The 27,289-nt window shown below is 46.6% G+C and overlaps 1 protein-coding gene across 1 annotated transcript in view; it reads right to left on the bottom strand.

The window, feature by feature from the left end:
* Window positions 1–919: 919 nt before the first annotated feature.
* LOC116874222 (tubulin-specific chaperone cofactor E-like protein) overlaps window positions 920–27,289 on the bottom strand; it is a 156,950-nt gene continuing 130,580 nt past the window's right edge. The window contains exons 20-31 of the mRNA XM_032868757.1: window positions 21,383–21,582; window positions 17,348–17,731; window positions 15,169–15,455; window positions 13,248–13,528; window positions 10,308–10,418; window positions 8,938–9,140; window positions 7,770–7,933; window positions 7,085–7,333; window positions 3,687–3,849; window positions 2,436–2,523; window positions 2,063–2,179; window positions 920–1,566 (exon numbers count right to left, since the gene is read on the bottom strand). Coding sequence (XP_032724648.1) covers window positions 1,466–1,566; window positions 2,063–2,179; window positions 2,436–2,523; window positions 3,687–3,849; window positions 7,085–7,333; window positions 7,770–7,933; window positions 8,938–9,140; window positions 10,308–10,418; window positions 13,248–13,528; window positions 15,169–15,455; window positions 17,348–17,731; window positions 21,383–21,582 — 2,348 coding nt within the window. The 3' untranslated portion in view covers window positions 920–1,465. The remainder of the gene's footprint in view (window positions 1,567–2,062; window positions 2,180–2,435; window positions 2,524–3,686; window positions 3,850–7,084; window positions 7,334–7,769; window positions 7,934–8,937; window positions 9,141–10,307; window positions 10,419–13,247; window positions 13,529–15,168; window positions 15,456–17,347; window positions 17,732–21,382; window positions 21,583–27,289) is intronic.

Here is a 27,289-nt window from a genome sequence, read left to right as displayed (position 1 = left end):
CCTAAACCATCAACTGCATCAATGAGATAGTTTTTCATGTGAAAATAGGACATGCAGGGAACATCGATTTCTCTCTTGGTGAGGAAGCCATGTTGTGTCTCACTTGCAAGAACATTTGAGTTCCTTAACCCCTCCCAATGCTCAGCATATCTCCACATCTCAAAATGTCCAAGCTAAAGTAGACACATCTTTTTCTCCAACACCAGCTGCTCTCTAAGCCACCACATGTAACTGGCAAGACAAGCTAGAACTTGTTAATCCTCCCAGAAGATGGGAGGTCAAAGTACCTTGGCACAGACTCCATCTACACTCCAACTTCTTCAGCCCAGCGCCAGTGTGACATGGTACCCGTTACACACAAGACAACACCAATCATATCCACACCCACAGGCAAGGACGAGAGGATTTATGCTCAGCTTTTCACAGAGTTCCCAGAAAAATGCAAAAATACCATCTGCTTAAATCCAAACAACTTCAAAATAAACTCCAAGTGGGTTTTACTTTGTTTTGAACCTGAAAAAGAGAGGCAGTCCACGGACTGTGTTCAGCAGGGTCCTGGTTTGTACTATGTACAAAAGATGACGCTCCCTGCTTCTCTGCCACCCTACACGTTCATGTCCTAACGCTCTGTAAGGACACATGACAAAACACATTCAAGCTCTGGGCAGTGGGGGTCTACGTGGCCCAACAGCTGCTGCTTTTATGAAATCAGACCACGCAATATAATATGCAAAGCTTAACATCGTAAGAATGATACCAGTCACCAAGTACTGAGAGTACTTGAACACGAAGTTTATTTAAGCATAAAACACATTAAAAATTATTTGGTTGATTTGTCAGAGAGAAGGGTCTGGGTGTGGGATGGGAGGTGGGGTTCCCCAGGTCTGCAAATAGTATCCCGAGTGGCCAAGCTGCAAGGTGGAGGGACACGAGGGTAGTGAAGGAGCTCATCAGAAACAGGAGTGAGCAGCACATGCGTATCATAGATCAGACACTTCCAAACATCAGAAACATTCCTTAGAGAGAGTCAGACCTTCCAGTAAATGCTTCTTGAGATTGCTCTGACAGTCCCTTTCTCAGTAAAAAACTGTGATCCAGAAATAGCACCGGCTTGAGAGATTTTTCTGATTAGACTTCTGGTCAGCCTTCCCTAACCAGAGATGGTTTTTTTTTTTTTCTTTATTGGTTTTTCATGGGAACCAAAGTTTCCAGTAACAATAGTTTGGACATTTTGGGCAAGATACCTGCTTTCTGCAACTGGCTTTTGGAAGCCCCATTGTGTACTCTGAAAGAGGCGGTGGGCATTTCACACATTTCTGGGACTCTGACTATTGGAGGCAGGTGGTATCGCTTTGAGATGCTGGACACTTTTCAATCAGGCTTTGACTTAAGGGCACACACATTTTATCCTACAGGGGGTTGAAGTAAGTAAATTACAGTACTTTATATAGCAACCTTGAGTTAATTATGATGTCGTGCCTGATTTATAGACAAAATGCCATAGTGAAATCTGGGTCATGATGAGAAGCAGCGTCCAAACTTGAAGTTCAACAGAAGAATTAGAGGCTGTGAACAGAGAGGAACATAGTAAGTCCTATGAAGAGAGATAGTTCTTTGATAGGAATCAGAAATCTGTGGTACTCAGCTAAATGAATGAACCTACTCTCTTCATTGCCAAGAACTCACTTTCTCCAAATGGTGCTGACCGAGGCAGGAAAGAAGCAGAATTAACTCAACCTTTAGCAGAGTCCTGCTAACCTCAGGGAAACCCATGTGCTAAGGCAACTGCAAGAAATCTTGGTTTGTTGGATCAACCATCCCAGTCCCAGCCACAGCCCAGGTAGACTTGGTGACCAGATTTAAGGCTAATATTTGGTCCTGAAATAGAGCTCACCAAGATGGTGCTAGAATTCCTCGGCATTCCCCTCATGTCTCCATCTTAATTTCTGGAATTTTCATAAGCCAGTTGCTGACTGAGTGGGCTTCCCGTGTGAGTGTCCCCTCCTCAGGGGAAAGGGTTCCCTGTGCCCAGCCGCCTGCTCGGGACAGGGCATGCATCTACCTCTACAGCTCTTGCCGTCCTCCTGCAGGGTCCCCGTCACACAGCTGCACAGAGGCCCGTCGACTCGGCTTGTGCAGATCTGCTCACACCCTCCGTTGTCCTCACACCAGTCCAGCCCTGGAAAAGAGCAGCTGGTCAGGTCAAATCTTGGACGTGTATCTCAGGGCAAAGCTTTAAACAGAGGACAGCAAGAAGAAAAGCCCAGTGCCACTGTGGCACTTTCGGAGCCAATGAAAAGATTTCACTGTGGGGTCCTCCACTTTTGGTCGGTCACCAGCTTCCCGTTGTAGTGGAGCCGCACCCAAGAGTTAGTCCGAGCCTTTAAATCCCATTGTTTTAATAATTTATCATGTGTTTTGGGGGACATACATACTTTTTCTCCTAATAGGTCCCACTGAAATGATCTGTTCTTTAGGTTCTTTGGTATAATCCGTGGCAATCCTGGAATTTTGTGGGCAAGTCTGAAAGACAGAACACCGGAGGGAAAATTTCAGACAATTAAGCCAATAACTTATTCTTCACCACATCTCCAGCCTCCAAAAGAGGCAGCGGTTCCAGCCTCGAGCGCTATTGCTGCTCCGATTAATTAGAACCAATGCATTCTTGATCCTGGAGCCCACTGGGACTCGGGGCTTTATGTTGAACAGAATTAAGTATATTCTCCACATAAGACTTCGATTCAAAGATCCCTTCCCAGGGATGAGGATTGTTGGATCGCATCTGGCAACAGGGTAGGCAGCTGCATGTCTAAGTGGCTTGGCCACAATTCACAGCTTGATTCTGCAAAGGCTGGGGGAGCACAGGGCTGGAGTGTTAAAGATTAGGGAGCACATCCCAGGGCAGTGAAGTCTTAGGGACGCCGGCGTCTGCGGTGGGGATGTAAGCCTGGCATGGAAGGGAGGATTGGCTTGTCACCTCATTCCAACAGCCCCTCCAGGAGCCCCTACGGAGCCTCAGGCCCTGGTGTGGGTCTGGATGAGCTGCAGGAGCATCATGGTCTGAAGAACGCCCAGTTAAAGTACCCTGAACCCAGGGGTTTGTTTCAATCGTGTGCTGGAGCTTGGCCCTCACGGTTCCCTTCAGATCCAGGTGGCTTGGCTCCTTGAGACCCTGGTGTGGGTGCAAAGGTCCTCAAACGGGGCCAGTTTTGCCCCTTCCTCCTGCCAGATACCCTGGAGGGGTATTTGGCAACGCTGGGAGGAATTTTGGAGTGTGGCAACTGGGGACGAGGTGCTTTTGCTTCTAGTGGGTAGAGGCCAACGTTGCTGCTAAACATCTTATAACACACAGAAGAGTCCCTACAACCAAGAATAATTTGGTCCAAAAGGTCAGTAGTGCTGAGAAACCCTGGTCTGGTGCTAAGCCCACGAGAGACTGACAGTTCAGACAGACAAGAGGAGTAAATGGACATTATTCTATCACATTCTCTCTCTTCCTATCTCAGCAAAGAGGACTGCTGCTCCTAAGCATCTGGGGAGGATTTCAACTTAGCCACTTTCAGGAGCCGTGAGCGCCACAGAACCCTCGGGAGCCAGCCAGAGCCTGGCGATCGTGATCCCCGTGTTGGGCAAAGTGGGGCAGTGAGAAATAAAGCGAGGCATTTCATTTTCATGCCCTCACTTACTATTTTACAGGAGTACTTTTCGGAATCGCACAGTGACACTGCACAGTGAAGATGAACTTCGTCGTAATCCCCAATGAACTTGAAGACAGTGACATGAAAGCGACAGGTTAGGGAGACGCCATTCTCCTCGATGCCTATGGTGTTATCTTTAATGTTCTGACACCTATTCAGGAGAAAATGGAATCTTTGCTTCACACATTGGATTTTATTTCATATAAAACCATCATGATAGATAAGAATGTCTTTGCATTTGAGAGTGACCTCTGGACCGTGTGGGTTTCTTATTTACTACCATTCCCATCTATTTTCATAGTTTGTTTTAAAAGCATCGAAAAACACCTCAAATTAGTATCCTAACTACAACTAAAAGCAGGATGACTGCAGGGACTATCCCCAGTCTCCCCACGGCTTCAGTTTCTCATTCTGCCTCTCACGGTGCCCTGCTTTACTGACACCAGCTCTGCAACCACGCCATCAGTCCTCACCTTGGCTGTACTTTCTCTGGGTAATTATCACATGGGGGAGGGTGCCCTGATTAAAACCCGACTGGGCCATATCCACACATGTTAAAACAGGTGGGAGCTGGGGGAGAAGTCAGAGCAGTCCCAGATGAGCGGCAGGTGGCCGCTTCTTTTCTCCCCCAGGCCCCTACCCTTCATGGTATTGGGCCAGTGGGCAGTGACAGCCGCTGGCCTCCCTCAGGCACGCATGGAGTTCCTCAAATGTATCCCAGCCACTTCTATCCCACTCTCTTTCCACGTGCAGCTTCCCCAGTCTGGAAGTCTTCCCATGCATGCATACCCCTGTCCCTTCCCCAACACCACTCTGTGGCTCCCCCTTCTCTACGGATACCCCCTAACACTGCCCTGACCACGTGGAAAAGGTGGCTTTTCCTGGATTCCTGGAGCACAAGAACCCGGATGCCATCCTCACTGGGTCTCGAAACACCCTGCAGGGCACCCAGGATGGATCTAAACATCTTTGCAGATGAATGCACGAGTGAACGCATGACTTGTGCGAAGGCTGGCCAAGAAGTTATCTAAAAATGATGAAGATAAAAAGAGTGGCTTTTTTTTTTTTAAATCTTTCCTTTCCCAAGCCCACAGGATTAAATAGCTTAGTGATAAGGAAAATTAAAAACCGGAGTTATCCTCCAGCATCCCCACACCTATTAGGTTTTGTAATTAGTCTTCAAGGCAATAGTTTCTTAAGTGTTTTGAAATTAAAACTTACTTGCCATACTTTTCCTTGTCATTGTTATTCATTTGAATAATCTTAATTGGTCCAAAGTTTCTAAAATGCTCACAGCCCTGCGATCTTCACACAGGCCTTCCCTCTTAACCAGACCACCCCCTCCCAGACAGATGACTTGTTATTCAGGTACCGGAAATGCACGGAGCAGAAGGCAGGCTTGGGGAAGCAGGACAGGCTCTGTGGATGCCTGCCTTGGTGTGCGCACACAGGCCAAGCCCTAGAACCCTTTGTCCACCATCAGAGAAACCACCATCCTTTCAGACGCATTAAGATGCATTAAGAGGAGAGAGGAGCAACAGGCATGGGGGGATTTCTGAGTCCCTGGAAGATAGGGGTACCATCGTTGCCCTCCACTGAGCTGCAGAGGAACAGCTAACCCCTCACACTTCTGAAGTGATCCCATTTTGCTGCTCACATGTTTGTCACTGTACACTGGTTTTCCCATGGGACAAGTTCACTGGGAACACGATAACCAAATCCCTCCAAGAAAGGTCAGAAAGACTCATGAATTAAAATTCCCTCCTATGACAAAAGCAAAAACAGTTTCCTCTGAAGGCCTTTGTTCAGACCCTGGGGGAGGCTGAGATGTATGCACACGTTCACTCACTCTCTCTTCTCTCTGAATGCCACTGCATCCTCCAAAGGAGACACAGGCCCTCCAACAGGTGCTCAGATCTGAGCTCTTCCACTTTGGGAAAGGGCTTTGATGGGAAGGAGAGGCATCCAGCCTGTAAGCCACCGAGGAGTCACCACGTCCTTCCCTTCACCTCTGAAAAGCCCAAGAATCAGCTCAGAAAGTCAAAAGCCTCTGCACCCCAACCTACAAGTCCCATCCGGCCAGTGAGGGAGGCCATGTGTCTTAATGCTTGGAAGGATCCCTCTCTGACCCTGACTTGTTGAGTTGCCCTGGGTGAACTATGTACCTAACTTCTCCGCAAAGTAGTAGATATTCACTGTTTGCCCAGAACCATGCCTTCTTTTGAGAAACTATTCCTCTTCAACCTCAAAGCTGATTATGGTAGCCACAGCACTCCCTGACCACCTCAGGGTCGGTGTCGACCCAGGCTAGTCATGGTGGGTCAGGACATGCTACCCCCCCCAAAATACTGAGTATTTTAAGGTGAAGGAGTTTGAGAAAATGGCAGAAGCAGAAAGGTCATGGTGACCTTCCCCTGACTCTACTCCCCTGAAACAGGTCACACAGCCCTTAGGTGACAGGAGCCCTCCCTCCTGCAGGAAAGGAGCATCCTTACTTCCAAAGACAGACGGACACCAAGAAGAATCCTAACTAAGAAGCTCTGCTAAGCTTCCCCCAGTTTACTACACTTACCACATAACCCTTTGACCTCTCCTACTTTTCTGTGGCTGTCCCCGCTTCATCTAACCTAGCAGAAAATACTCAGGTTCGACCATTTGTTTATGTCCTGATTTCCTTACGGAAGCTTCTGTGTCACCTAAAACCTATATTAAATAAATGCTGTTCTTGTTTAATTCTCATAGCCAGCCGGAACTACTGTTACTTGACATAAGCAGTTTTTAAAAAATTAAATTAATTATTGTGATTTGGTCTATAGTCTTTTCTTCTGATTCATTTCTTCCATAAATTTTGTTACATAACCACTGTGTTTCAGGAAACACAGTAGGTGCCAGGCATTTAGTGGTGAATAAGAAACTCCTTGGTTTTATAGGCTATTGTAGTTTCTTCTACTATTCTCTTATACTCCATTATTCTAGTTCTTCTCAAATTTTGACAGGTGTCCTGTTCACCAACCATCAGTTCTCATGGCATGCTTTTGTGTAGGTGATCTACATTTCTCTTAAGCTGAAATCTGAAGTAGGCAGGACACAATCCCTTCTTGGGTCACATTGCAAATAAAGCATTTTGTAGTTAATGCCACAAGGACTCCGGAATCTGCTACCAAGTTGCTGTGTGACTTTAAGCAAGTTGTTGGTCTCCCTGAGCCTCAGCCTGCTCATCTACAAAGGGAGGTTTACAAGGTCTACCTCACAGGCTGTTAAGAGAATTCTAGTTCATGGATGCGAAATACAAACATTAGCTCCCATTCTCTTCTCTAAAAACTGATGTTGATCGATATTTACGCAAAGGGCTCTTGAGGCCTGTCCTCTGATAAGAGGTCACTCACCCTCCTTCAATGATGAAGTATCGGAGTTTGTCATTGCTGTCGCGGGAGGGGGTGGCATAGCATTTGTTCAGGGTCAGGATCAAGTGTGTGGAGTCAGCCCCAACCACGAAGACCCCTACATACAGCACATCTCGAGTTGTCAGCACCACTTCGCCCTGGCGGTAAGGGTGTTTGTAGGAGGCATTTTTGTAGAGGGCCATCTTGGTGGTGAAGCTGCCTTCTTGGGTTGGAACTGTAAGGTTAATGACACTAAAAGGGAAATGATCATGAGTCCAGGGACCCCCAACAATTACATTTATTCAATTATTACCATTTTCAAGCTGAAAATGCAGAGGGAAGGCAAAGCAGACGATAGTAAAGTCTAAGTCCAAAATGGTACCCCAAAGGGCAAGCTACATGTGGCCATTAAAATTAAAATGAAATAAAATTTGAAAAGCCAATTCCTCAGCACCCCTAACCACAATTTCCACATATATCTACTGTATTAGATAGTAACACAGTATATTTCCATCATTGTAGAAATTTCTAATCCATAGTGCTGGTCCAAGGAATTTAGGTGCAGAAAATATGAACTATTTCTTCCCTAGTGTTTCAAAGACAAATGCTAGCAAGCAATTCTGATTATGCTAACCTTGACTGTCAAGGAAAAGACAAAGCAATGCGTATGGCCCATGCGATTCTTTACCTCAGCATAGGCTTCACAACAGAATCTAAGGAGATCTTGATATCCAGCTCATAAGCACACGAAAATTCCACATTGATCGTCCGGTCCCTAGTGATGATGTTGCCAGTGTTGTTGGCACTTTCGATCCAGATTGTGTTTTTATACATGATATGAGTGCCATTGGACTGCCGAGCAAAGGAAGGTCAGAAATCGTTAAATGTGCGAGTGAGTATGTGGCTTGCATTTCAAACCCAACCCACAGCCCTGAAAGTGGAGAAGTGGCTTCGTTCCATACATAACCGAGAGGCTGGTACAAGTCAGGACGGAGCTAGCTTCAGTATTGACTAACAGTAATGACGAAAGTATTGCAATGGATGTCGACAGCACCCTCCAGTCTGATAACCTTGAGTGTCCACGGAGGCTGAACACACGTACCCTGAATTCTAACTACCACCATCCCCAGTTATCTGTGGGAAACCAAGATGGGGACAGCATGAAGTATTGCCATCCCAGGGTAATATAAATCTTCAAGTCCTAATCCAAAATCTCTCCTTCACCAAATCTTCTAGCAGAACTTCCCACAAGGACCACAATGAACAAAGGCACATTGTACCTGCTTGCTCCTTTCACTCCTTGATAAAGTGTTAATGATCCCGGTTATATATATATATATATACATACTTGTTCCTTCCTGGTGTCATATATATATTTATCTTCCTTCTATATGCATATATATGTATATGACACCAGGAAGGAACAGGAAGATAAGCAGTAAGATGCTTTGCCAACCTATACATTAGATAATTGGACATGGAAGGACGGGGTCTTGATGCATTTCTGTAGCCAGGTCTTATATGGTGTCTGGGACACCCTTACCCCCCAAAACTCTTCCTTTACCTGGAAGAACAAGAGAAGCACGAGGAAGGTCAACGTGCAGGAGAGGATGACAGCAGACAGTGCTAACAGAGGACGGGAGCCTGTCACTTATCAAGATCGCTCAGTTCATTAACCACTCAACACCAGATGATTCTCCTTGATGTCTTTCATATCAGCTATGCTTTGTGTTGTTTTCCAAGGAGGATATTTCTAAGGAGACCACCCTGAAGTTGGCTTTAAAGACACCCAATGTGCAAACACCCGGGGCTGTCACTACCTCGGCCAGATGTCCTTTCCAGCCCGAGGTTCTCACCTGCACAATGTTGCCGCAGTTCCCTTTGGTGTTGTTGATCTGAAAGGAGATGAAATCTTCCCCCTCGATGTAGGAACACTGTCTATCATTGATCCTCACGCCCTCCCTCTCAAAGCCAAGCTGGAAGAGTTTGCACTTAGATATGGATACTTCCATCTGGGACGCCTTGCAGGTCACCTCTGCATCAATGATGTCATGGGAGTCTGCGGGGAAGAGTTATGACGAAAGGCAAGTCAGGGGGAGTTGGTGGCGCTGCAGGGGTGGGGGGGCAAGGCATCCCATGACCGTTTCCTTGAGAAGAGGCTAATGATCTTCTCACAAAGGCTGGGCATTTCTATTGAAGCTTTGATCCAACCATATGAGTACATGAAATCATTCAAAGCAGTAACTGGGATGTTGTTAAGCTTTTTTAAAAAAAGATGGACCTAATAAAGTGTGTTTTGTCTTTTCTTCCCAAACCCAGGACCTTGACCCACTTTGGTGGGAGCTACTTTCCCGTGAGTTGGGCACCACATCTGGCTTATCCTAGAGGGGCTAAAGGACATGGCCCCGGTGAGAGCAGCCACAGGAAGGCCACTCCTAGAGCCCCCATGGATTCCCAGGCACCTGCTAGGAGACTTTTGACATGATTAGGCCAATTGACATTTTCTAGGAGTACATAAACACAAGCTAAGGAGCATTATAGAGACAGAGAGAAGCATTTTAGCTGCACAGGTAAAGCCCTTGAACAGCACCCCTCTGAGGGAGACTTTCAGTCAAGTAGGATGCTGTAATTCAGCACATGCCTTCTCAGTGATCTGGTTCCAGCCAAGGGCAGGAGGTTGGGGGTGTAAAGTAGCACCCCCTTCAGACCAGCATCATGGGTGTGCCTGGCGGGGACGAAGCCCTTCCTACCTTATGGATGCTGCCGTTGGGAACGGGTGTTCACTATTTGCTTCAAACCCTGCAGTTGCTTCTTCAGGACCCATTAATCTGGCTTTCAACGAGTCTTAGAGCACCTGGCACTCTTGCTTTGAGGGTTTCGTGTTTGCGTCAAACTGCCTGACTTCCCCGTGAGACTACAAGATCGATTTGGATCTCTGATGTTGAAGAGGGCTTCAGCTGAAACTGGCTGACTTGATTCATGTACACATTTAGGTGATATCACGTATTGAAGAAGAGGCTGTAGCTATGAGGAAATGAACATTAACCTGCTTTGAAGACATCAGATTGCTTCCTCGTTCTGCCTCAATGCTCATGAAAGCTTCTCCAGGTGGGTCTCTAACAAGGGCGGCTAAGTGGGCTGCACCCCTGGAGCCCTTCTGCGCAGCCACCTGGCCTCCCTCAGGGGCCACCCCGGTCTGGGCGGGGAGGCAGCAGGTGTCACTCACTGTTGCCATAGGGGGGCGGCTCCACGCAGCCACACAGCTCTCCTCCGTTTTCCAGCTCACAGGTCCGGTTGGGACAGTCCGCCCCCACACAGGGATCTTCAACCACTCCTGCTAAAAAGGAAAACACACAGAAGCGCGCACGACTTGATTTTCACACCCATGCTTGGCAGGTGGCTGCACTCTGGACTTGCCGCTTTCACGGAACTGGCGGTCGTCAGATGGCAGCTGCGAATGAGCAGACGGGGCAACTTTCCAGAAAGTGATGACAACAGTAGTGATCGGGCCCCGGCTCCGGGGCCGGCACTGGGCTTCATGCTTGCGCTGCAGTATCTCCTCCAACCCTCACGACTGCTCTGCGAATTAAGTACTATTTCACAGCGGCAATGAGCCCAAGGTCCACACAGTGGAAGCTGAGTGGTGAGACTGGAAGGCAGAGACACCATGAACTGCCAAGATCTACCCCGATCCTGTTCTTACCACATTGGTCTACCATTACGTGCACTGGTATCTTTGCCCTCAGACCGAGTAGGGTCCAACCATTTATCTCCATACTCCCTTTCACCCAGCCTCCCCAAAGTTGCTGCTCAATAAGTATTTGTTAAGAATGAAAATTTTAGGACCGGTGAAGTCCCAGAGAGGTCCTTCGGATAGGACTTCCTGGTCTGTTTTCATTCATGGTCTATTTTTCTCATAAACTTCTATGTACTTAATTTTACAAAAATAGACAAACCAAAATCTACACACAACTCGCCAGCACGGACTTAGATTAATTGTACTGTTTTGCCAACAAGGGTAAAACTGTAAGTAAAAAACAAATGTATGTGGAGTGCCGTCATCATCGTATGATAAACAATTATTTCTGTAGCAGATGAGTCCGCAGACCACCTGCAAGATTGTCAACTCCCCAGTTTAAGAAACGCTAATTGAGAGCCTTTTCTTTTAGACACTCATTTCTTTATTTAAAGAGCCTCTCTCCCTATCAGATGTAATAATCCTCCTATTCATCATGGCATGGGATGGTGAGTGCTAAAGAAACAACAACTGTTCAATCCCAGCATGAGCCAAGAGAGCTTCAAGAATTTAAAAACAAAGCAAAACCCCGCCCCGCCCTGTGCTGTCTCAGAGGCTTCTCCTGACTCAGCTGCCATGCCCCTCTGCTAAGTAACTCACTGTAAATAGGTGGGAGTTTGGGGATGGCATCACCCTGTCTTAATTCCCAGAAAGACAGCTGATGGAGAGCCACCAGCATGACCTAAATACATTTATTTTTAAAGGCTTCCTTTTGTAAAGATCCCTTCACTTGACCAGTGTGTCCAGTAGCTACACAGTGCTAAGCACATAGCAGCCACTCAATGAATGTTATGGTTGATTCACATGACATGTAAACAACCCAAGAGAATAATAAAGTGAGAACAAAGCCCAGAGAGGAGAAAAAGCTCCTCCCTTACAAATATGGTGGTCCATACACCAACTGCCAAGTAAGACATGCCCTTACACAGAGGGAATTTTTTAAAGTTTCAAAACAGTTTATTTCAAACTGATTGAAAGTATTGCTTATTAGCACAACAGGGTAAAATAAAGTTATCCAAAAAATGTTGATTTTCAACAGAGACTAGTAATTTGTCAAGAGTTTCTGAAATCATCAGATACATATTCTAATCAGCTACATTGGTTTTAGGATCTGAATTGAGTGCATCCCTATTCTTGGTCAGGTTTAGTGTGATTTCCTGAAATGCATTCACTCTTGCAATGCGCCAGCTCTCCTGGTGGGACCAGGAGGCACACCGGGTTAGTACATTCTGTTGGCCACAGTATCATACTGCATATAGCCACACAACAGGTGACTATTTATGTATATGGACACATATGTATAGGACACATTTATATATACATGTATACATGATATGTGTTTCTACACATATTTGCTCCATTTATCTGATTCACTTAGTAAGAAAATGAGCAAATAGTATAATGGATATACACATCAAAATGATTATTTTCTTTTTTAAAAAAGATTTTATTTATTATTTTATCTATTTTTATTATTTGACACAGAGAGAGAGAGATTGTGAGAGAGAACACACGCTGAGGGGAGACGGAGAGGGAGAAGCAGGCTTCCTGCCAAGCAGGGAGCCCGATGCAGGGCAGGAGCCTGACACAGGGCACGATCCCAGGACCCTGGGATCATGACCTGAACCAAAGGTAGCTGCTTAATGACTGAGCCACCCAGGAGCCCCCCCCCAAATGATTTTCTTACTACAGAAAAAATATAAGAATTTATAGATCTACTGGGTGACAGGCATTAAGGAGGGCACGTGATGTGATGAGCACTGGGTGTAAGCAATGGATAATACTGAACTCTACATCTGAAACTAATGATGTACTCTACGTTGGCTAATTGAATTTAAAAAAGGAATCTATAGATGATTGGCTTATCAGTTAATTTAATATATGTACAATCCCTTTAGAAATCCAACCACAGCTTCCGTTCAAGGCAGGCAGATAGAGTCACCTCAATTCCAACTCAACTTGTCACTTGCCACATGCCTTCCCTTTCTGAGCTGGGCTCTGACCCATGTTCAAGGAGATGAGGAAGAGCTAGACTCGCGATCTGAAAGCAATCAGGATGCCATCCTCTGTCCCTCTAACTCATCGGTCAGTGAATGGGTGCTCCTTCAACCCAAAGAACCTCATCTGCCCAAGCTGGTTTCCCAAATTCCATAGCTGGAGAGGATCGACAGGTGAGTAAGGCTCCCCTGAAATGCTCTCCCCGCCCTCCGCCCCGAAATCTCCGCTATAGCTCTTAACTCTTCAAGCCTGGGCGCAGACCTATGGCCAAAGGTGGAGGCCAGCCAGGCAGGCCCAGCCCCAGCAGTTTTACCAGCAGAACTGTTCTTTTCGCTTAGAAAAGAACCAGCAGAAATAAAATAATTCTCTTACAGCAATTCTCCTTCTCAATCCACTCGGTGCTGAGGATCCCCAAGGAGCGACAGGACTCCCCATAGGCGGCCAGGGAGCCACAGAGCTGGTACTTGTGGTGGTTGTAGCAGCCGTCCAGGTAGCAGGACTCGTAGAAGGGGAGGGGGTCGAGAAGCCCGTAGCAGGGCTGGAAGAAGCCCTTCATGTCCGTGAGCTTCAGGCAGTAGCCATCACCCTGCATCTTCTGGATGTGCACATTATCACACACGGCCGCGTACTGTGAGAACTGCAGCTCGTTGCAGCTGGGGGCAAGAAGTCTGATCAGACAAAGCGAGGCCGAAACAGCCACCCAAGATACCCGCTGGGAGGGAAGACCCCGCCTGTTACCTCGTCTGCTAACCCGGAAGTCAGCGAAGTATGCGGATTCCAACGCTAATTGGCTATGTGATCTTGGGTAAATCAGGTGCTACTGGTCTCAATCTATCCATCTAAGAAAGCAACATGTAATTCCTATTGTTGCTATCACGGGGAGAAGGGAGGGTAAACGAAAATAATGGGTTGGTGGCCAACGTGTCAGATGAAAGGCAGATATTGATAAGAAAACCGTTCACCTTTGATAGGACTGATATGATAACCATGAACAGGTATTGATATAACCAATAACAACCGTAATAATGAGTTACTATTATTAATCAATAATAGTAATACTGATAGTTGGTAGAATAGTTGTCTAGAACCCTTCCAAAGCACTTCCCACACAGCTATCAGAGACCAACAGCAAAATCATCACAAGAAAATTGGTATCCAGCTGAAATAGTTTATAAAGGAAGGAAAGGGAAGGAGGGAAGGAGGGAGGAAGAGGGAGAGGGAGGAAGGGAGAAGTTCAAAGAGTCGTAACTCCTCAGGAGAAGATTCTGGACTTGGCCACTTCCAGGGCCCCTCATGTAACTCATTCTGCTCTAGCTTCCATTTCACCTAGAAAAGGAAGAGACTGGACTAGGTATTGCCTGAGGTTTTTTTTTTAAAGATTTTATTTATTTATTTGACAGAGATCACAAGTAGGCAGAGAGGCAGGCAGAGAGAGAGGAGGAAGCAGGCTCCCTGCCGAGCAGAGAACCCAATGCGGGGCTCGATCCCAGGACCCTGGGACCATGACCAGAGCCAAAGGCAGAGGCTTTAACCCACTGAGCCACCCAGACACCCCTGCCTGAGGTTTTTTTCCAGCTCTGGGTCCTATAATTCAGGATTGCCTTATTGATGATAAAGTACTCCCCTTATAACTGCATCATTTCCCCACCTGGGAATTTAGCTGATGCTAAAGTACAAGGGGTGGAGCCATTACACAAGCAAAGAAACACCATGAAAAAGAAGCATATCTATAGATCCAGAAATAGAGTAACAAAATTCAGCAGCTCCGAGGTAATCTGAATTAAGCACCTTTGGAATAACTTAACTTACTCTATTTCAGCTGGCAAGAGAGGGGGTCTCCTAATAACTTCAGTGACTTCCATTTTTTTTTTTGGAAGACTTTCCTGATCTCCACCAACCTCTACCGGCACAACCTCAACCAAGCCTTTTGGAGAAAGTCATGGGGACACAATTAGACCCAGCCCTGGGGAGCAAGGGATAGCTCTTCCTCTCCCAGGCGACAGCTGGCCAAGACCTCAGTGTTTAATCCTGGGCACCCTCTTCTGTTTGGCCAAGGGCTAGATGATGTGAAGACTCGGAAACATATCATTGAAGCCCAATTCCTTCCTCTGCTGTTCAAGAAATTACTGAGGCCTCTGATGTGTCTATTTGTCTCATGAAAACTCCAAAGACCTGGGGCTCAACTCTTTGCAGCAGAGGAGCGGTGATGCTATGAGAGCACATTCGTCATTAACACCTGTCATGGACAAAGGGAGGATGTGGGGACACAGAGTCTAGCTTCTAGAACTCTCACCTCTTCTGCATGCCATTGGTTTTCCAGCTCTGGGCCAGCACCACGCTGCTCACCACTGGCTTCCCCCGCAAGGTCACATAGTCATCGGTTAAGTCCCCATTGAAGTTGCCACAGAGGCCACACACTTTGTTCTGCAGCCTCTCGCTGATGCTGATTTTTATGACATTGAAACCATTGTAGTAGATCTGGATGTCGGGGCTGGTGTCTATCACCAGGAACCCCTCACTGCTGTAGATTTTGGTTGCCAGCCCAGTTATAAATGGAACATTCACTTGTGTGCCATTCACCTATTGGGGGGGGAGAAAGTAAATTACAGCAGGGGTTGGCAGCTGTTACTATAAAGGGCCACTATAGATGTGTTAGGCTTTGTGGGCTATACGATCTCTATTGCTACTCAACTCTGCCCTCAGGGCATGAAAACAGCCATGGACAATATATAATTAAATTACTGAGGCTGCATTCCAATAACACTTTATTTAAAAAAAAAATGGAAGCAAGTGGATTTGGTCAAATTCTGTAGCTTGCTGAACTCTGCCCTAGAATTTAGGGGCATTTACTCATCATACTATCCACAGTTCCCCCCAAAGCAGCAAAACATGGAGGCAGAAAGATAAGAAAACATTACAAAAGTACAATCCACACAAATGGCTGGGATTTTGTATAAAACCTTCCCCAGCATAGACCAATTACTGAAATGAAATCCCCATCCTGTGCTAAGGAATGTCTAACACGGTTAAAATGAATCTGGGGATCACTGCCATGTTTACTGTTTTCTTGTGTATAATGTCCAAACTAGAGGTCCTCCCCACCCCAAAGGTCCTATAGGCACAGTATTTTCTGCATTCATCATTCTCCTACTTTCTGACGGTTTCTTTTCTTAGCCCTTAGGATAGAACATAACGTGCTTTTCCTGTCCTTACCAAATAAATTGATTTTTTTCCCTCCTGGTTATTAATAACTTTTCATTCTTAAAAAAAAAAGCAGAAGCCTTTTAGAAAATATAATTCTTTACCATTTTGGCCACCTTGGAGTACTTTATTCAGCAATAATGTCAGTTTTGGTCTCTCAGGTGGTCATTTTGACTTTCTAGCTCCCGTATTTGGGAGTAACGCAGTTGTGTCTATGTGGGCCAATTTATAAAAAGAATTGGAGTGTCAAAAACAGTAGCAGCTTTCATTGAAGTTAAAAACCAGTATGAAAATCCAGACTCTTCCTTTGAAGCCTGCAAAATACGGCCAGTTCTTTTGCTTAACGGTGGACACTGAGCTACCTGATGGTTTTTCAAACAGAGATACATTCCATGCGTGATTATCTGAGCCAGTGGCAGAAAGCAGAATATACACAATAACGCTTAATTCTGGAAAACATTAATGTGTGTGTCCTTGCTCTCTACCTGCCCCTCCCCAGCTGGAATCCTAGCACTGGGGACTGACTCCAGCTTCCGGGTCTGCTGGCTTGTGAGCAGCCTGCTTTAGCTGAGAGGCTGAGGTGGCTTTCAGTAGTTTATCAGAGCAGATTATACTTTACCTGGAAGGTGGGGGGAATCCAAGCTGGGGACCCATACGGGTTGGAGATTCACATTTATTTAATCTGCCAGTCTAAGGTTCACCAAAGCCAGCCAGCCAGGCTAAGGAAGGGCCAACCTAAGAGAAATCCCAGTTTTCAGCCTCCCATTTTCTTTCATTTGCTATGTCATCATGGAGCCCTCTGATAGTGGGGGATGCTCCATAAGGCTTTTAGCGAGGTCGTTATTTTTACAGGCAAATGCTTGCCTTCACCTGGCTTTTGGAAAGGATAGCAGAAATGAAAGAGCTTGTCTTGGTACAGCTGGACAGAGCCAAGAGTACTTTTAAAGGCTCTTAAAAACAAACAAGATGCTTTTTGGAAATTAATGCAGAGTCAAAGCTGACTTATCGACCATTTTATCACCTGAGACTCTGTTAGCACCCACGCGGTCATTACTGGCCCCAGAATGGTCAGCAAAGGACAGAACAGCGCCCGTTCTCACACCTGCGGAATGTTTAGACTTTCATTCCTGAAAATCTGGTCATCTGTGGAGGGCATATGCAGAGGAACAATCTATTATCCTCACACTGGGTTGTCTGGGAAAACCACAATGCCCCCTAGCCAAGGCCTCCTTCCGGGTATGTGTCTTAAGAATCAATGACAGGCCCGTCACCTTGACAGTGTTCCGGTTGTTGATGAGAATCTGTTCTTCGTTAATGTAGAAGTAGACGGGCGAGATGATGGTGAGGTTGGGCGCCGACCACTTGTCGAAGTTGATAATGAGCTGGAAGGAGATGTCCGGCAGCTTCTGGCAGATGGTGGACAGCACAAATGCGCAGTTGGCGGGGAAGCGGAGGAAGGCGCCATCGAAGGTGCGGAAGACACCGCCGCCAGCAGCCAGGCAGTAGGAGGTCTTGGTGCTGAAGCAGCCGCGCACCCCATTGCGCAGCGCGCACTCCTCGTCCGACTTGCACTGGCGCGGGTCGCACTGGATGAGGTTGCGACGGAAGCAGCGGCAGCGCCGCGTGCAGTCGCTGTTCCAGAACAGCTGCTTGGGCTGCAAGAGAGACTGCAGGCGTTAAATCCGGGCTATGCGCAGGGCAGGGACCCCCTCCTTCCCGGGGGCACCCCTGCATCTGGACCCTGTTCCGGGCTGGGCTAGCCTCCCTCCAAGGGGTCTGGAATTTGCAACAGGGAGCAGGAGGGGGGCTGCTTCCATGCAAACGTGACATTAGTTCCACACCACTCGGATGCCAGACAACATACAAGTTAGTCTTTATTGGTTTTAGTCAAGAACCTGGGAATCTTATATAGCTGGATTGTAGAACTAAGCACAAGCAACCAGTGAATGTCTAGCTGTTAATGGAAGTAAGTGAAAAGGAAAAATATTTGGTGGGAAATTAGTCCCGCCAAGAACCGGCTCCACTTCAAGGATGAAATTTCAGTTCGCTCAAGAATGATAAAACTGCCCTTTTGTCTCTTAAATAGGTTAAAAGAAAGTTATAACCAATTCCTATGATGAGTCATTTCAATATTTGCTGAGTACGGCCATTCCAAACTTGGTCTTTATACCTATCTACTTGGAATTTACTGCAGTGGCAAGGACCTCCATTCCTTCGTGTTCTGAAGGGAGAAATCTAGAGAACAGGGAGGTTCTGGGTTTCAGTCCCAGCCCTGGACCCTCCGTGTCCACCCTGAGGAGCACTACCAGCCTTCCGGAACCTTCCTTAGCTCAGCTCTCAATTGGAGGTAATAATACAGTCTTACAGGGCAGCTGTGAAGATTAAATTATAAGGCATGTTTCCAGGCATAGCGTAGGCACTCAATAAATTGTTGCTACTGTTCTTACTGGAGAAGAGCCACTCATCCTCCTTGAGAAGGTGAGAAATTATATAGTAACATAAAATACCTGTAGCAAAGCCTATCCCCCATGGTGGCAGCCTATAATTTCCTGTTCTTCCCCAAACAAGCAATCATCTGTAGACCCAGTTGTATTTGGTGGAGTTTGTGCTCTTGAACTTGCCCTTGTTCTAGATTGAGAACTCCAGAGAACTGTTGGAAATTGGTCATGATTGTCCAGGTGGGGTGGGGTCTCAATAAGTAGACCTCGTCCTAAGACCATGGTGTAGGCACTAATTCAATTGACCAGCACAGCACTCTCCAGAGAAGATGTTTGAACTAGGCACAAGAAGGCCTCTGCTTCTGTCTGGTCACTGTTTCCAGCTTCAAGGATAGACTTACCAAAATTCTGGCTATGACAAACAGATATGACTCGGATTTGAAGGTAAATAGATAGAGAACGAGATCTCCAGGACAAGTTTCCCCAGTGCAGTGCATGTCAAGATGCCACTCCTATTTCTTTCCTCCTCAAAGTAAACTCATTCCTGGAACCAAGTCTTCCCTCCTTCCAGACCTGAAAAATATGTCGGGTGCCAGACACCTTGCAAATTGACTTCATTTCTCTTATCAGATTTGCAGAATAATTGAGTGGATGGTCTGGCCTCTCTCTGATAAGAAGTCAGACATTACATGGGCAGAAAGAGAAAAATAACCTGGCATATGTGGATATGATAAAGGGTAAATAACTCATCCCACAGGAGAACTTGGTCATGAAGCTAGCTTCACAGGGGAGTCACTGGGCCCAGTGCGGTTTCCTTTACCTTAATTAGACCTGGCAATGACAGCTGGGTGATTACCCTACATGCTAATGGCTAGATGTGTTCTCCCTTTATTTCCAAAGAAATGTGTTGTATAAACAGGCCCCCAAGCTTGTTTGAATGGTGGCAAGGAGATGTGGATTATTTGTTCTGTGAGTTTGCTACTTCCCAGATAGAAACTGTTGTCAAATCCCACTGACTGTCTGATGAAAATCGGATAATCATGTTTATAGTGCTAATAGCCTCGGAAAGCTGTACCTGCGTTTCCTGAGTGTTCCAAGGGTTTTTATATGCATCATTTCATTAATATGCCTGGATTTTTATTGACAAAATGTTACTCAAGGGAATAAAAACAACAAGCACAATAGGATCTCCCGATTATTGGGCTGCTCGGTGCCAGGCACAAGGCGAGGCACCTAGCGGACATTATTTGTACAACAGTACGGAGCTGGTATTAGTAGCCACATTTCATGGATGGGGCACCCGAAGCTCAGGGCAATGACACAGTTTGCTCAGTGCCCCACCACCAGCAGTGTGCTTCAGTGATGCTCAAACCCGGCTCCATTCCATGATGCCACAGACACCCCACATCCCTGCTGAGGGGAGCAGGGCACCCCTAATGGATGCAGACATGCCAGTAAAGTATCCGGACCAGGAAGCAGAGATTGCAAGAGGGCTTTTTCAACTTTGAGTCTGGTTATTTCTCCTCTGAGACCATAAGAAAAGGAACGTCTTCTTATTTTTTTCTCATGTGTTCTGCCTTTGCCTTTCAAATAGTCAGTATTTCTAAGAGCTAAACCCACCTCTCCCCGGAAGCCTTCCTTGATTGTTTTCTAATCTTCTGCTCTGCTTCTGTCTTTGGACACTGAAGCCGATTTCCCACTGACTGTGAACCTAAAGCAACTTCCACATTCCCTCCCTTTTATTTACTCTCAGAATAAATTCAACCTGATGGTTCTTGAATGAGGTGATACATTTTTACAAAAAGGAGACATTCTTTATTTTTTGCCTAATTTATTTCCAATCCAGACGTTTCAATTAGATTTTTTTTTAAGTCCTGCAATTCTTTTTCATTTAAAATTGATGAGTTCTGTAGGGTGTGATTTTTCACTCGTTGATGTGTTATTCTGTCATCGTTCTCTTGTTCTTTAAAGTGCCTGTTTCTCCTGAATGGACGTTCAAGTTCCTCAAGGCGGGAGACATGCTTTGTCGTCCCCGGCAGTACCTCCAACACCGAGATCCGCGGGAGCAGATACTCGTACTTGCAGTTGTTACCTGTCTCCTCGCCAGCAGAAGACCGGCACGTCACCGAAGCACAGACCCGGCTTGAGGCAGGACCACAGACAAAGCACTTTCTCCAGGGAAGGCCTTTTCTAGCTTGGTATTAGGGCACATAAAGAAAGTTTCAAAGCACAGAACGTGCAAGATTCAGGGAGCTGTCGCGGGAGGTCTTAAGGAGCCATGTCTGCGAAGGGCGACTTCTTCGGCTCTCCGCTGAAGCCCCCCCAGAGAGGGAAGCGGAGGGCAGAATGGGGGGAGGGGACAACAGCACTGAACAGTCCAGACAGAACTCTCTGGGGACCGTCCCGGAGTGACAAACGGCCACGAGGAGATGGCGGCCTTCACACGCTTTCGCGGCGCTTCAGTAGCCCGAAGAACGAAGGCCATCCCTCTTGGCCTCGAGCGCCATATTTTCCGGTTAAAAATGGCCTCTGCTGAGACAGCTACAATGTCGGATTCCAGCCGCCATATCTCTACAGCCGCCTCGGAAGCGCTCACCGAGATTCACGGGACAGGGAATGGAAGGGCCTGGAGAAGGCACCGCGGGGGCAGAGACCCAAATGCCCGCGGAGAGCGTGGGCCAGCGCGAGAGGCTCGCCGGTGCCGGTGCAGGGCCAGGCGGGCAGGGAGGCCCCAGCGCCTTTCCCCGTCGGTGGCTCCGCGCGAGCCGGGGCCTCACCCGACCTGCCCTGAACCTCGTGGCCCCGCAGAGAGGCACCATCTCTCCCTAACCGGGGGAGCTGGAGGGCGGACGCGGCGGGCGGGCCTACCTCGTAGTACTTGCCGTCGGCGTAGCAGCCGCAGCTGTGCGGCGGGATGCAGCTCCGGCCGTCGAGCACGTAGCCCGCGTCGCACTGGCAGCCCTCCACGCAGTAGTGGTTGCAGTCGCTCTTGAGGCGGATGGCGGCGCAGCGCGGCTGGCACACGCTCACGCAGCTCTCGTAGTGGCTGTTGGGCGGGCAGGTGACGGCTGCAACACAAGGTGCACACACACGTCAGGCCTCGCCGCCTGCGGCCGCGGCTTCCCTTCCCGCGCTCGGGGAGGCGGAGCCCGGCGGGGGAGTGCGCGCGCAGCCTGTCCTGCGGCTCCTCTGCTTCCGGAAAGCCTCGCTCCGCCTCCCTCCCGCTTAAATGCTGGGCGCAAGCGGATGCGGTTCCGGGGGTTCCCTCCCGTACTCTTTGTGTTCTGCTCAGCCCTGTTTTGGGGGCTCGCTCGGACCTGCGGCCTCCACGCCCCATTCCCCCCACCTCACGTGCGTCTGGGCTTCAGTCGGGCGCCCCCATGCTTTCCGGGGCGCTCCACGCTCGCATTGTCCCTTACGCATGCCCTCCTCGTGCCCTCTGCCGGGGAGCCCCCTCTCGCTGCCATTACACCAATGGCAACTGGCCTTCACCCCAGAACTTCCGCAGAATCTTTTCGAAGCCAGGAGTGAATAAACGGTCCGTAACGGGGTGCCCGACCCCTGGATTTCTGAGGAGGCAAGTGTGCGCCGCGTGTGGGTGTGAACTACGCTCTACCATTTTCAGATGCGTGTGGACGCTCTTGGGGAAGGCAGTGAGGGTCCTGGAGAAGAGCGGGTGTCTGGGGCGAGCTGCAGGACACTGAAGCCAGTTACCTAGCCTCTCTGCGCCCAGCTCCTTCCCTGTGAAATGCACACACTTACGGCACCGACTTCATGGCCTGGGGGGCAGGAATTCTGTGAGTCTGCGTGCCTGGACAGTGCTTAGCACGTAAACGCTCAGTGTTAGCCAATCTTTAAAAAACAAGTTTGCTGGGAAGTTCTATAGAAGCTATTATTTTAATCAACGTATATGAAAAGCACAAGTACTGTCATGTGGGAACTTCTCTATACCACATACAGTATACATTTGGGGCACATTTTATTTTTTATATTACCTAATGGTAAAATTGGACTTTTTTGCATGCATCTTACGTGTATAGATTCATGTAACCAATACCATGATCTAGATTTTTTTTAAACATTTAATGTAGAAGGTACTACCTGCCTGGGGTAGACAATGGAAGCCATACAAGTAAAAGTGCAACAGAAAAGCAACCTCCGGTAACAAATTAGAGTAGAATCTTCTAGAAATCTTCTATGCATATATAAGTACCCAGGTGTGTGTGTGTGCGCGCACACATGCATGCATGTGTGTATTCCATTCCCATTTTTTCACATGAATGGGAGCATAATATACATATTTTCCCGCTCATTGCTTTTTCATGACAGTATTCCTTCCATTACTCTTGAATTACTGTTTTTGCACTGTTACCTGGTATGTGTATTTTCTGTTTATGATGATGCTGCAGTGAACATCCGTAGACATATCTCTTTGACCTCATGAGTAAATGACTTCCACCCTGGAAGTGGAATTACTGGGTCAAAGGGTTCATACGTTTAAATTTTTGACAGATGCAACCCTATTGCCCTCTAAAGAGGCTACGCCAATTCATCCTCCTAGCAGCACTACATGAAGGTTTATTTTCACACATCCTTGCTGAGTGTGTAGCACCAAACCTCTGATCCTTAGAAATGCATAAGGTTAAATGTCAGACATAAATATAATATATCCATATCTCAATCCCAGATATATAGGATTACTACCCTGAATATATAGAGAACGTGTAAAACTCAACTCAACCACAACAACAAAAACTCAATTCAAAAATGGACAGAGGACTTGAATAGACATTTCTCCAAAGAGGATGATACACGAATGGCCATTAAGCACATGGAAATATGCTCAATATCACTAATCATCAGGGAAATAAATATCAAAACTACCACGAGAAACCACCTCACACTCAGTAGGATGGCTACTATTTAAAAAACTCAGAAAACCCAGTGTTGGCAAAGGTGCAGAGAAATTGGAACCCTCGGCCAGTTTGATAGGAATGGAAAAGAGTGCAGTCGCTGTGGGAAGCAATATAGCAGCTCCTCAAAAAATTAAAAATAGAATTATCATGTGATCCAGCAATTCCACTTCTAGTTATATGCTCAAAAAATTTGAAAAAAAGTTTCTCAGAGAGACCTTTATACGCCTATGTTCATAGCCACCTTTTCACAATGGCTAAAACATGAAAGCCATCCAAGCATCACTGGATGGATGAACAGATAAGCCAATGTGGTATCTCCACACAATGAAGTATTAGTCAGCCTTAAAAAGGAAGGACATTCTGCAATATACCACAGCATAAATGAACCTTGAGGACATTATGCTAAATGAAATAAGCTACCCAAACAGACAGATGCTGTGTGATTCCACTTAGAGGAGGTATCCAAAGTCTTCAAGTTCATAGCCATAGGGAACAGAACAGTAGGCTACCAGGTGCTTGGGTGGGTGGGGCATGAGGAGTTAGTGTTTCATGGGCATAGAACTTCAGTTTTGCAAGATAAAAATGGTTCTGGAGAGGGGTGGTAGTGGAGGTTGCACAGCAATGTGAATACCTAATGTGAGTATTTAATGTCCCTGAACTTAAAAATGAGTTAAAAAAAAGTTAAGAATGTAAATTTTATGTTCTGTATATTTTACCGCAATAAAAAAATTGAAAAAAATTACTATATCCTTACTTAGTTTGCATTCTTTGATCAGCTTTTCACTTGTTTATAATCCATTTGTATGTTTTCCTTTGTGAACTTCTTTTCCATGTCCTCTGTGCATTTTATGGTGTTGAATTTTAGTATTACATTGTAAAAGCTTTTTAAAAATTAAAAATAGACTTTTGTCTGTCATGTGTTACAAAGTATTTACTGTTGGCTTTTAAATTGCTTCTTCTTTTTTGGCAGTTGGGGGGGAACCTGCATTTGATTATGTTTTTGTCATATCGAAATTTAAATTTTTAAAGGTGTCAAATTTATCAGGCTTTTCTTCTCGCTTTGGGCATTTTGCTTAGAAAGGCTCTCTCTCTGGCAAGGTTACCAAATATGAGAACAAAAATGCCTTTGTCTTCTCCTAGTACTGTTATTACTGACATTTTTATGTTTGATCTTGATTCTGTTTGGATTTTATTTTTAGGTGAGAAGTAAAGCGGGGATTTAGCTATTTCCCCCTTCTACTTGTCCTTTGTCCCTTGCCTATTTATTAAAGAATACATTTTTCCCCAGTAATTTGAAATGCCTGCTTTATGGAATACTAATTTCTCTTTAGTGTTTGGGCCTATTTCTGGATTTTTCGCATCTTCCCACTGGTTGATCTTTCTATTCATGTCCCAGCATTAACTCGGTTTTGTTACTGAAGCTCTACAATACATTTTAATATCCGAGAAGACACACCAGCTATTGAGAAATGTTCATTGTCCCAAGTATGCTGGCCCAATTTCCCCAACTAGATGCTAACCTATTTTGTACTTCGGTTTCTTCTGTGACACCCAAAACAGTCCTGAGAACAGGGGAGGTAGGATTAATAAACATTAGATTCTTGAGTACAAACTTTAAAATTCCCAATACTGATTTTTGCCACCCCAAAGAAGTATGAGAACTGTGGGGGATGATGGCTCTCCCCTTGGATTTCCACTGTGGTCACGAATGTGGCTCTTGTTGTGGCCAGTGCACTGATGGATTTAGCCTTTGTGCCTTGGGGGCAGGGGGCAGGAGGCATGGATCGTCCTGAAAAGCGATGAAGTACAATGCAGTGGACAAGGGCTGTGGAATTGAGCTGACTGGTTTGAGCCCTAGATCTGGCGCTAACTAGCACTATCACCTGGGTAGGTACCTACTTGTTCGAAGCCCGTTTCCTCCTCTGTCAAGGGCAGCTAATATCTCCCCCACCAAGTAGTTGTTAAGAGAAAATGAGGTGTATTTTGCAAAGCTTCTAGTCCACTGCATGGTACTTCAAGGACAGCTTCTGCTATTATAGTGGGAACAGTTTATTAGGAGAAGAATTTATTGGATCTGCAGAGAAATCTGTAAGAGAACCCCTAATTACCAGACTTGGGATCCAGGACTCTGAATAAGAAAGGGAAAATGAAAATGACACTCAGCTCTGTCTGAGCACTCGCCAGGTGTCACACACGGGGTGGCATGGATGATGAGACATCAGCCCACTTAATTCTCACAGTGGCCCACACAAGCTGGAAGACAGCCCTCACAGACCTGATCCTGTGCAGAGGTCCTGTAAGCCCCCTGCAGCTTCGGGGCAGAGGGTCTCCAGTCCCCAGGGTCCCTGGTCCTCCCAGGGTCAGAGAGGCAGCAGTGCCCAGTGGAAGGAGCACTGGCTGTAGCCACTTTCCTTGGGAAAGTTCCAGCATTTCTCAGAGCTTCGCTTTCCTCCTCTAGAAAATGGGACTATTAATAGCACCTGTTTTACGGGGTGGCTGGGTGGAGAACATGAGCGAGGACTCATATCGCACATAGAATAGTGTCAGGCACATAGAGCCAAGTCACTGCTAGGCGTTTACGATCTTCCTCTCCTATGGCTTACTGTATGCTCACTCACCATCTACAATGCTAATTTAAGTCCCCCATGAAGGGGCTGAAGAAAGGACAGACTCAGCTGAATGAATTTTAAGGAGGGGTTAGTAATTAAGACAATAGACCTCCCTTTCCCCGTCTAAACCTATTTGTTCAACTTGGGTGAAGAAGTTTTCCAAAGCATTTACAAATACGGTAATTGGGTAATAAATTATACCATTGATAGGAATAGCCAATATCGTTGAAAAACAACAGCACTCTGCCTTGTCACCAATAAAGGGTAAGTTTAAAAGACCATTCTGTATTACCCTGTTTTCCTCCTGAAAACACCATTTCTCTTATTTTGACATGTGAGTGTTGAATTGGATGAATTCCTGGGGGGCAGGGGGCCGTGAACCCTGCCCTCGCTTCTCAGACATTCCACCACATTCCATACGGTTACAAACCACCCTGTTGAAGACAGGCTTTCTGTGTTCACCAGTCTCTCAGATGGAATGCCTGAGTTAGGACTCAGTCTCCTGCAGCTTTTCTCTGCTTCTGAAATTCAAAATGGAAAACTCAGCTGCCTCCAACTGCGCCCGCCCCCCATCCCCACCCACATACCTTCTTTAAAGTATAATTTTTTCTCTTATTTTAGCATTTCTTTTTTTTCCCCCAGTCACTATCAGCATCTATCTCCCCAGGAGCTCTCTTTCAGATCTTTATCCCCGTCCTGAAATGCCAAGGTCAGGGGAGGTCTAACTGACCCTCATGCATCCCAGTCTCAGCCCTGTTGGCAGGCAGCTGGTCTAGGCAGGGATGGGGCCCAAGGCTGAGGGTGAAGCAGGACAGACTCTGCTCTGAGTGCCTTGGATAGAGCTCCCCATTACTATATATAAAGGAGGCAACCCATGTCTGTGCAGAACTTTGAGGAGGCGAGAGGAAAGTGTTGGTGGAGAGGCAGAAGAACAAGAAAAAATGGTCTTCGTATCCTAAAGTCTTCCTTTTCAAAACTGTTTCCCCATCCTGCACCGTTTTTAGCTCTACAGGTCCAAGCTTGATAGAGGCAGGGGCACTGTCTTCCTCCCAGGAAAGAAAGGGGCTTCCCAGCACAATTCCTTTTCCTTACCATGAGTGACAAAAATTGAGACCTGTCATTTAACGTGAGTGTTCATGACATTAGCCCCCTCTAAAAACAGTTCTTGTCTATGATTTCCCTGTGCACAGCAGCTAGGAGCAATGGTTCTGGCACCCACTATGCCCTGACTCCCATCCCAGCCGCCAAGG

Source organism: Lontra canadensis, unplaced genomic scaffold (assembly GCF_010015895.1).
Source record: "Lontra canadensis isolate GAN:19392208 unplaced genomic scaffold, GSC_riverotter_1.0 scaffold36, whole genome shotgun sequence".
Lineage (NCBI taxonomy): Eukaryota > Metazoa > Chordata > Mammalia > Carnivora > Mustelidae > Lontra > Lontra canadensis.
This window is presented reverse-complemented; position numbering and strand designations above follow the sequence as displayed.